Here is a 9,769-nt window from a genome sequence, read left to right as displayed (position 1 = left end):
CCCAAATCACACCAGGAGCCATTTTTGGCTTACTGTGACATGGAGGATGGAGGAGGATGGACAGTGTTCCAGAAACGGCGGCATGGAAAAGTTGACTTCAACAGGTATTTAAGCAGAGAAAGTATCTCACGTACAGTACATGGGGGAAAGCCCATCATCAGATTACGATAGGCGTTGATGAAATTTACATAAATGTTTGATGAGATATAAAACATCTACCTAATTCTCCTTTCAGGGACTGGGTGGACTACAGAGACGGCTTTGGTGACTTTAAACTGTGGAATGATGAGTTTTGGTTGGGGAATGAGCACATGTATTCTCTCCTCTCAGAAGGTCAGCAATTATCAAAAAAAATCACCAAAAGAAAAGGATAAAACCCAAATATAATGCAATAGCAACTTCCTCTTTGACATATACTTTCATATGTTGTATGTTATTGTGAAACAGTCTTATTTTTGCCAGACTGGCAACTTATTTCTCAATGATTCTGTGTATTGATTTTGCCCTAAAAGGAAAGAACCTGGTGAAGATAGAGCTAAAGGACTGGGAAGGAAAGAGGACTTATGCATTTTATGAGAACTTCAGGATCACCGATGAGGCTGTAAGAAAAATATAAATAAGATTACAGTTCTCTTTCTTGGCCTCAGAAGTTACTCCAAATATACTTTACCTGCTCTAATGTCCATTACAGGATAAGTATCGTCTCCATTATGGGCAGTACAGTGGCAAAGCTGGAGACGCCCTGACCGGAGGTGGTGGATCGGTGGAGCAGTGGTCTGCTTCCCTCAGTGGCATGCAGTTCAGTACCAGGGATCAGGTCGGTCCTCTATTGCCTTTTTAATGATCAATTACATTTCCCCATGGTGCTAATAGCAGTAAGATTGCTATTAATATTTGGAAGTGACAAATACATGATGACAAATATTTTGCTGACCGATGATGGTGGTCGACAGGACAATGATCGCTACCTCCAGGGCAGCTGTGCCCAGGAGAACGAGGCGGGATGGTGGTTCAACAGGTGAGACGGAGGCATTATCACGACTCTGACATGCATTACCACTTGAACCCTATAAAGTCTGAGTTTTGGTACTATAGGCCTTGTTAAAACCACAGATGGGACCATACTGGGGGAAAAAAAGGCAGCACGGCAAATGAAAAAAGCTTTCAAATATCAAAAAATATGGAATCAAATCAATTTTTCTTTTGGAGAATCTCACACCCTTTGCTAACCTTCTACCTACAGATGTCACGCAGCCAACCTGAACGGGAAGTTCTACCGCACAGGGAAGTACAAGGGAAAGTATGACAACGGGCTGGTGTGGGGGACCTGGAGAGGTCTTTGGTATTCCCTGAGACACACCACCATGAAGGTGCGCCCTCTGGTTTTCTTGGACGCCGTGGGCAGCGGAGCAGGGGAAATTTAAAACAGCAGGCTTCACCGTCCGTTGTGTGATAAAGAATCAAATAAAAGAAATCAGAGCAAAGACTGATGTCATATTTAAATTCTGTATATTTTAATTTTCTCCCTTTGTCGACGTCGATAGCACAGCATCTTCTGTTTTACAGTCTCTTTTCTATAAAGTGTATGATTTTACTCCAACAATAAAACAAACAGCATTTCAGCCGTGTGGCCTCGCTGGTGTTCGTACTCGACTGTCCTTCGTCACAGCTGGATACTAGTGCTCCAGCTTGTGCACTTTGCAGGAAAAACATGAGAAATGCTTGACATAGCTGAGATCACACATTGAGCATGTCCCTAAACAGTAAACCATTTCGTAGTGATGGCACAGCATGACTTCATAGTATGATAAAAACAACACATACAGCAGAGTAGAACAATAAGTCCAGTCTTTTCTAGTGATTTGAACACTGTCATCATCTACAGATGGAGGTGAAGGGTCAACTTAGATTTTTTTTGTAAATAGAGTAGATTCAAAGAGACCCATCTTGAAAGTATCTTGAAAATGGAAAAAAATTCTGTCATTCTAGGAACAAGAGAAATGTGTTCAGCTATGATGCCAATCAAAATTTGAAATATTAACATAGCAATGAAAAACAACAGGAGCACATCTTTTAAAATGAACTGACTTACGTTTAGATATTTTATTTTTGCTCTGCATCTTACAGATATGCCAAGGCCCTAAAATTCTTAATATATGTAACAATCTTCACCGATATGTGTGTCTCTTCATATTAGGTTAAAGTAGTAAACCCAGTTATGGTTCCTCAACCCCCGGTGATCTACTCCTCTTCGCCTACAAATGATGAGGACAGGTCAAGGTCCAGCATCCTCTGTTCGGCCTCACTCAGCCTGTAGGGTGAGCCCCCACTGCCGTTGCTGTAGTCTCCAGACATCTGTAGAGAGTGGCAGCGACCCGTCCTCGGCTCGGACGATGAAGCACTGAAGGTGGAACTTCGCTGCCGACCCCTGACCCCAGAGCAGGACTGAGCCTCCTTCAATTTCCGGGCCAGGATGTTCCTCTGGATAGGCGATGGGCCACGACGGTTCCAGTTGAGCTCTGCTCGCTCTATACTCAGCTGGTTCACGCCGTGAGGAGTGGCAGGCCCCGCGGCCGGACCCCCAATCCCCGAGAGACCCTCTTTAGCTCCACCCACAGGCCCACCACTCCTTCGCCTTTCTCCAGTGCCACTGACGCCTCCTGTAGCATCTTTCTCGGATGCTGAAATGCTGTTTGTGTTGGTTCCTGTGTGTTTGAGTTCACTGTTGTGCGAGGGAACAGTTGTCTCTATCCAGGGCTTCCTCTGTTCATTTCTCTGGGGTCCGGATTTAGTCCACTCTGCAGCCCCATGCTCTGGAATGGGGTAAGAGCGGTATGGCTGTCTATCCCATCCTCCTCTGGTCCAACAACTTCCCTCAGGTAGGGTCCGAGATCCCACCTGAAAAGGACAACGTATGATCTTTGTTACCCTGAAAAAACGTCTCATGATTTTTGTAAATCAGACCTAAAAATATATATTGATCGACATAGTTAAAGCTGGATGGGTCACCTGGGTCATGCTCCGTTCTCTGAAGTGTTTGGACTGTGCAGAAGATGGAGGTTGTGGTTTTGTATCATTGAAACTAGAGGTGCGGCGGAAATTTGGATTTTTCTGAATGATGTTTTCCATTCCTGCGTCTCCTCCTCCTCCCCCTCTTCTGAGACCTGATATCCCACTCCTCTCCACCATCTCCACCCAGTGGGCAGTGCGGTCACGCGATTTCGAGCTGCCCCCGCTTGCAGAGACAGGAGGACTTAAGACGAGCTCCACTCTGGGGCTCAGTCTGTCCGGCGTGACCCTCGAAGTCTGCAACGCTGGCTCAGCATAGGGAGCTGCAGTATGAAAATGGTTAAAGTTGGCGTCATCCTGGAGGCCCGGAGGGAGGCCGGGATGAGCGAATCCAGTCGGTGTTGGAATCGGGGAGTTGGTGGGCGAAGCAGATGTCTCCATCAAGGTGTCATGGACTGGGCTTGAAGAGACATGGTAGAGCTGTGTGGCCTCTCTTAACCCCTTCTTTTTCATTTCTTTCAGCTGCTGCTGAGCCAAGCGATACCTAGAGTGTGAATGATATTTTATTTTCTAAACCCGGGGAGTGACATGATGTCTGATGATTAAATTGTATGCGTGATTAAAGTAAAACAAAAAATCTCAACGTACCCAAATATTGGCGGCAGCATCTTCTGACCTGTGGGAGACAGCCTCTCTGGGTCCTGTGACTGCGGTATCACCAGGGTCTGTGACAGAGGCTGACTGCCCAGGAGAGGCCTGTCTTTCTGGGCTACACCCACGCTTCCCTGTGGGCCATGGCCGTCGGTAAGGCTGGGTCTCTGGAGGCTGTGTCCACAGATGGAGGCCTCGTCGGACAGCTTGCGGCCCCCGGGGGAATGCATGGAGCCTCTGCGGACAGAGCTGCACTGAGGGGTTCGGCAAAGTTTTCTCCAAACAGTCACCACAATAGTAACCAGAATTACAGCGAGGCAGAGGGAGATACCAGCCACCACGACCATGTTACCACCTAGGGCTGCGTATCCGACAGGAATAGGGGGGAGGGACGGAGATGGAGCAGGCAAAGCTGGGGAGGAAACGGACACAATGATTTTAAAATATGAATGCCCCACAATTCATCTAGATTATTATTCATTCATTTGCTAGTTCACACAATATGAGGAAATATGGGTTAAATTGCAGAGGAAATCAAGGGACAGCGAGAGAGAAAAATGAGATGAAGGGTGAAGTGACTGACCAACACATTCCTCCAGTGAGCAGAGGGACTGCTCCTTCACCATGCCAGTGCACTGCATCCCTCCCACACTTGAGGGCAGCAAACACTCACGCACTCGTTCCCTCACCCCCTCTCCGCAGCTCACACTGCACACACTCCATGGCTGCCAGGGCCCCCACGACTCTGCAGAGGAAAATGTTGATAACTGCTTTCATTTAAAAGTCTTGATTATGTGTGTTGCTACCTTGCCAAGTTATCCACATATATCACACCCTGAGGCCTCCATGCTATGCTCTCCCATATTGTAAAGCTACATAGCAAATGAGGAGCAACAATACTGCAAATAATAGGTCAATTCTGCACTTGTCATGTCAGAGAGCTGAAATGATGCGGGTCAAACAAATTGGACCCCATTAGATGGAGCTGAAAAAGGCTCAACCATCATATTTCATTCGGATAATTTTACAAATCTACATATATGACCTTATTATGACCTTATTTAACTGATTTCCATTTAATTCGTTACTATAGGGTTAATATAGTGGTACGGTTTATGGTTTTATTTGATGATGCTAAGTTGCACATTGTCCCAGTAAACCATGACAATACAATACTAGGACTGTGGAGCCGCTGAATAGAATTCAGCAATAATTCATTTTAACGCCTTTGCTTTTCCTACTGTGACATGTCAGAATGTTTTCTGTTAAAAAAAAGGGAAGCTATAGCCTTTTCTATAATGAAATAATTCCTCGACCAATAAAAAGGTTTCTATCCACCACTGGACCGTATCAATCTCACCCGCCGCTGAATGACAAGTAGGCGTAGAGTGTAAACACGTTCTTGGCAGCTGCCGAAATGTGAGCGTGTCAAACAGATCTCACCTGAACTCCTATGAACCACCAGACAGGTCTGTGCTGGACTCGGGGAGCGACTGAAGTTGAAAACAAAGCGAAAGCAGTACTTGCTCCTTCCTGGGTCAAACACGGAACAGTTGAACTCGGTCTCATTCTCTCCCTGAGTCAGCCAGTTAAAGGCCACCGGAGGGGAGGAAGGCTCCTCTGGACCAAACCCCATCAGCGCTGTTCCAGCTGCTCCAATCCCAGAGGAAACAGCAACACCTTTTCCGACACCTGCGTCCTTATACAGCAATACTTTCCCATTGATGTGGGCGCACGGAGGTGTTATGAGTTTCACAGTCATAGTCCCTTCACAGCCACTCTTGTAAGCATTGGCGTTTTCCACCAGCAGTTTATAGGAGAAGATTCGCGAGAGATAGAGTGGCCCAGAGCTCTTCACCTCCTGCGCTGTATGAGGAGACCGCAAAGCCACCTGTATGAAGTCTCTCTCTGTGAATGGGAAGGCACAGGGCAGCTCAACGCTCTGGGAACGCAGGGGTTTGATTGGGTGTCGCGTGCGGGCTCGAACCTTGTCAATGCTGTTTCGCCCAATCTGGTTGTACTCCATGTAGCTGACCTCCAGGAGGAGAGCAGAGTCGAGGCCACTGGAACAAGCCTGGAAGTGTTCATTCGTGGATATTCCAACCTGGTGAGAGACAGAAGAGGAGATGTATGAGAGTCGTTCTGCAGCTACTCAGTGTGTGAAGTCTGAGATCTTGTTTTGTCTTTGCCTGAAAAGATCCTGAGTGGTTTCCAGCCCTCTCCACTGCGATGTGAAAGGTGGGCCACTGCACCTGCAGCTCCGAGCTCCACCACCAGGCGGTGCTCTCCGCGCAGCCGACATCTGTGACGTTGGGATGAGAACGAGCAGTGGTGCTGGTCTGCCTCAGCAGGAACCTGAACGCCCCTGCGTACAGGAAGCAGGAGCAGTCGAACTCCAACCTGCCGGACGATTGGTTGTTGGGGAGAGTCCTGGTCAGAAGTGTCGTGTTGGTTTGCGTGTTGACTAGTGAGAGGCTTGTGTTGCGGACGGTGCTGATGTTGGATTTCGTGATGAAGTTCACAAACACACTGGCGTTGCTAAGGGCAACGTGGAAGGAGGGCCAGATACTCAGCCCTGCGAAGGCTACAGGAAAGGATGAACAAGGAGTGAGACAGGGAGAGGAGAAAGAACACGTTAGCTATGTTGTTAAATATGGTCTCGTGGGTATAGTTATTATTGTTTCGTTGTGTATTTTCTATGTCTGCTTAATGTTTATCAGCTTTCTCAAGCGGTCTGTCACCACGCCCATTGGGTGTGTTCCTGGCTCAACTAATTGCAGTGATTTAATAACAAGACTTTTTGTGGAACTGATATATCCTAATATATGTTTAGGTGTGGACAAGTATATGCAATGTTGTTGTTTGTCACTTTTTAGATGACATTCTCACAAATGTTAAATATCCCTCTGGGAGACATGTGACTTTAATTGCTATGCAGTGTCAACGTTGACAACATAATTGTGCATCATAAATCTTGTGTACAACTATGCAGCAATATGTTATGTGTAAGCCCATTGATATATTTCCTGTGTCCAAGTGGCACCAAATTCAATTGGAGTAACCACACGGCCACAAATGATAGAATTTGCTCAGTACAACTAAATATTAAACTCAAGTTTTTCAGCACAGACGACGTGGATCCATAAACGACTGATATGCATCAATAGCAGTGAGTTACAGATTCCGCACACAAATTTTGTCACCGCTCAGAAGTAACTGAGTATATTAGTATCCAGGGAAAAAGTAAAAATGTAGCAGTGGCAGCAGATTATTTGAAGAGCTATTGTGCTGTGTACTATGTAAATCCTATTGTGCAAACCTCACATCCTCACAAGGCAAAGAGGGTGCGGGTAGAGGAAGAGGCTGAACCTCCATTACCCAGTCCACTCCTCTGCCTTTTCCTTCAGCTCAACCTCCCTCTCTGAATGACGGCACATATGAGAAGACATGGTGTCGCAGCCCATTGAAATTTACGTGGCTCGATCAGATTTAGTTGTTATTGGGATGGTTTACTGACCCCTTACCATATCCCATGAGCGCCAGCAGGACGGGCAGCAGAGAGACAGCCCGTGGCATTCCGAAGTCTGTGCCCCCGTTTTGTCCTTCACCACATGACCGTCCTCTTCCACCATCCCTGACCTCTACAAAAAGAAAAAGATGCAAAACACAACAATAAACTGCTGCACAAGACAGCAGGCAACAGCTAGTACCATGCTTGTAGGTGTAGTCAGACACGAGGAGGCATGGAAGTGAAGTAATACACTCATCTGAGGTATGAAAAACAGGAAGGCCACAGAGCACGAAGCTGAGACCATGACTTTTGTGGACTTACAGTGGCGTCTTCCTCTTCCTTCCATCTTCACAATGGGAACGAAGGGCTGCCTTCATCACACAGGAGCAGCAGCTACGGAAGGCCTTTGTCCCTACAAACACGTATGAGGCACAGCCAAATGCTTTGCTCACAAATGTTTCTTACGCTGAACTGGTTTTCATTTTTTCTGAGTTTGTCTTTTGTTTACTTTACAAACACAATAAACTTCTGACTTTGTATATCAGAGAGAAAGAAAAAAAACGTATGCATGGCAACTTGGAGTATCCAGCCACCAGACAGTTGATGTATATATTCAATCAATAAAGCAAATTTAATTTCACAATTTGCCTCATGGGGCTTAACAAATTGTGCGGCATCCTCTGTCCTTAACCCCGCAACTAGAGTGAGGGAAGAAAAATAAAAAATCAAACCCTAAAAACTTAACAGGGGATAAAAGGCACAGGAACCTCAGGGAGAGGCACAAGTGAGGGACCCCTCCGAAGTAAGAAGTGGTCACATAGGCGCTGTCTTTGTCTGAGGTATGACAAACCAAATATCTGTTGTCACTTATGCTCTAATTTGCACTTATTTGCCATCGGGGGTGTCCCTGTATGGAGGCTGAACATTTACATCCCATCCTGACATTTTGAAATCTGTTCACTGCAACCTAACCTGGACACTCCACCTCTTTAGTTCTGAACACGGTGTGAAACTTGTGAACGAGTCCGAACCCGCAGTGCGCGCACACGGCACTGCAGCGCTCGGACCCAATTTTGGACACAGATATTGATCGTCATTGCTTTGAATAATACTAATAATACTATAACACTAATAAAGTGTTATACTCACATCTCTTGTGGAATCCGCACAGGCTCATTTGTCCTCTCCGCGTTCCCAGCAGAGACGCCGCAGCAGCGGGGGCCCCTCCGTGCGCAGAGCCGCAGTTCCACTGACGGTCCCCAGCAGGGCGTAGTGCAACTCACTCAGCCCTCCCTCCCGGAACGAAGAGGCGCAGGACAGAGACTGGATGTAGCCCACGGGCCAATCGGCTGCATATAGAAACATAGATGGAAAAAAACAACAAGTTTTTATGCCAAATAATCCTTTACACTCCTTCCATTGGCATAACTGAAGCATAACTATCCACTGGTCTGTGATACAATGTGAACCCCCCTTCATGTTATTGTCCACCATAATGGTTCTCAAACCCAGAAGTGTCCACTGTGTCTGCAGGCAGTGCTTCAACAAGCACATTACGTTGGCTCCAGTTAAAGGGGCGTTCTAGAAACATGATGAAACTCACAGTCAAGGCATCGCATTGAATAAAGTGAATCATTCAAGACACACCTGTCGAGATTCTCATTCTTCTGGGTCATACTCAAAAGGGGGGCGTTGAGTCAGGAGCAACTGGACTCGGGTGTAGGCTCTGGAAGATGTTTCACCTCTCGTCCAAGAGGCTTCTCCAGTTCAGAAGAAGAACTGAAGACAATTCACCTCTCGTCCAAGAGGCTTCTCCAGTTCTGATCTGCGGTCTCGCTGAAGAAGCCTCTTGGATGAGAGGCGAAAGGTCTTCCAGAATCTACAACCACATCTAGTTGCCCCTGGTTGTACTGTTCGCCCTTTCGGTTTCAGGAGATGGTTTAAAAAAACATCAATAGACTTAAGCACGAGTGCCAGAGGAGAGTGACTGCACATGGAAATATGTGAGATGCAATAAATAGATCTACAATCCAATTTTTCCACAGTTGATGTTTTTAAATCACACGAGTAAACTGCAGAACTTGTATAATCATATTACCTTCCTCCCACATAAGTTCACAAGTCATTCTCCATCCAAGAATAAAAGTAAACATTATTAAGAGTTTAACAGACAACACTCAGACATTAGGGTCAACTTATTAGTTGATCGGGCCGTCTGAGCATGTAAGTAGAGGACACGTGCAAAAGAAAAACTAGAAATACAGCGTGGCATTAAATCTCCGTCAAGTCAAATTTGCTCACAATATCTCCTTCTGTTGATATATCAGACCTGTAGTGCAATCGAGTGCTTTTGTAGGACATAATGATGTCACAGTGAATTTGACCTTTTGGATGTAAAATGTCTCCACTTCTTCATTTTATCCAAGTAGACATCTGTCTGGAAGAATCATTAAACTTGCAAATTAATTCTTGAGTTATGGCCAAAAAAGAAAATCTGTTTATTGAACGTGAACTTTGACCTTTCACCACCAAAAATCCTCACAAGTTCATCTTCCAGAACAAGAGAATTTTCTTCGACGCCAAATTTAGGGAAATTCC

The 9,769-nt window shown here is 46.0% G+C and overlaps 2 protein-coding genes across 5 annotated transcripts in view; one reads left to right on the top strand and one right to left on the bottom strand.

Annotated features, from left to right (window-relative positions):
* fgl1b (fibrinogen like 1B) overlaps positions 1 to 1,622 on the top strand; it is a 3,409-nt gene extending 1,787 nt beyond the window's left edge. Inside the window, exons 4-9 of the mRNA XM_035624997.2 lie at positions 1 to 104; positions 236 to 333; positions 513 to 601; positions 692 to 817; positions 954 to 1,018; positions 1,244 to 1,622. The exon at positions 1 to 104 is cut by the window's left edge and continues 56 nt beyond it. Coding sequence (XP_035480890.2) covers positions 1 to 104; positions 236 to 333; positions 513 to 601; positions 692 to 817; positions 954 to 1,018; positions 1,244 to 1,424 — 663 coding nt within the window. The 3' untranslated portion in view covers positions 1,425 to 1,622. The remainder of the gene's footprint in view (positions 105 to 235; positions 334 to 512; positions 602 to 691; positions 818 to 953; positions 1,019 to 1,243) is intronic.
* On the bottom strand, positions 1,493 to 8,939 carry LOC124849369 (thrombospondin type-1 domain-containing protein 1). Of its 4 annotated transcripts, none has more exons than XM_047327275.1 (9): positions 8,321 to 8,939; positions 7,493 to 7,583; positions 7,178 to 7,301; positions 5,850 to 6,244; positions 5,104 to 5,764; positions 4,244 to 4,405; positions 3,658 to 4,072; positions 3,010 to 3,553; positions 1,493 to 2,898 (listed from the first exon to the last, which is right to left on the bottom strand). In XM_047327275.1, exons 3-9 carry the CDS (start codon positions 7,290 to 7,292, stop codon positions 2,242 to 2,244), a joined length of 2,949 nt encoding a protein of 982 aa, XP_047183231.1. In that variant the 5' UTR covers positions 7,293 to 7,301; positions 7,493 to 7,583; positions 8,321 to 8,939; the 3' UTR covers positions 1,493 to 2,241. The 4 variants fall into 4 exon arrangements, with proteins under 4 accessions (XP_047183231.1, XP_047183237.1, XP_047183233.1 ...); XM_047327281.1 differs by having other exon boundaries at positions 7,185 to 7,301; positions 8,321 to 8,936; XM_047327277.1 differs by lacking the exon at positions 7,493 to 7,583.
* Positions 8,940 to 9,769: the final 830 nt, after the last annotated feature.

The sequence above is a fragment of the Scophthalmus maximus genome, chromosome 2 (assembly GCF_022379125.1).
Source record: "Scophthalmus maximus strain ysfricsl-2021 chromosome 2, ASM2237912v1, whole genome shotgun sequence".
Lineage (NCBI taxonomy): Eukaryota > Metazoa > Chordata > Actinopteri > Pleuronectiformes > Scophthalmidae > Scophthalmus > Scophthalmus maximus.
This window is presented reverse-complemented; position numbering and strand designations above follow the sequence as displayed.

Excerpts from the sequence above, each read along its gene's own strand:
- LOC124849369 (XM_047327275.1), bottom strand. The coding sequence starts at position 7,292 with ATGGTGGAAGAGGACGGTCATGTGGTGAAGGACAAAACGGGGGCACAG. Across the intron at positions 5,765-5,849 it reads ACCACTCAGGATCTTTTCAG|GTTGGAATATCCACGAATGA; the intron begins GCAAAGACAAAA and ends GTCTCTCACCAG. Across the intron at positions 4,406-5,103 it reads GGTGGTTCATAGGAGTTCAG|AGTCGTGGGGGCCCTGGCAG; the intron begins GTGAGATCTGTT and ends TTTCCTCTGCAG.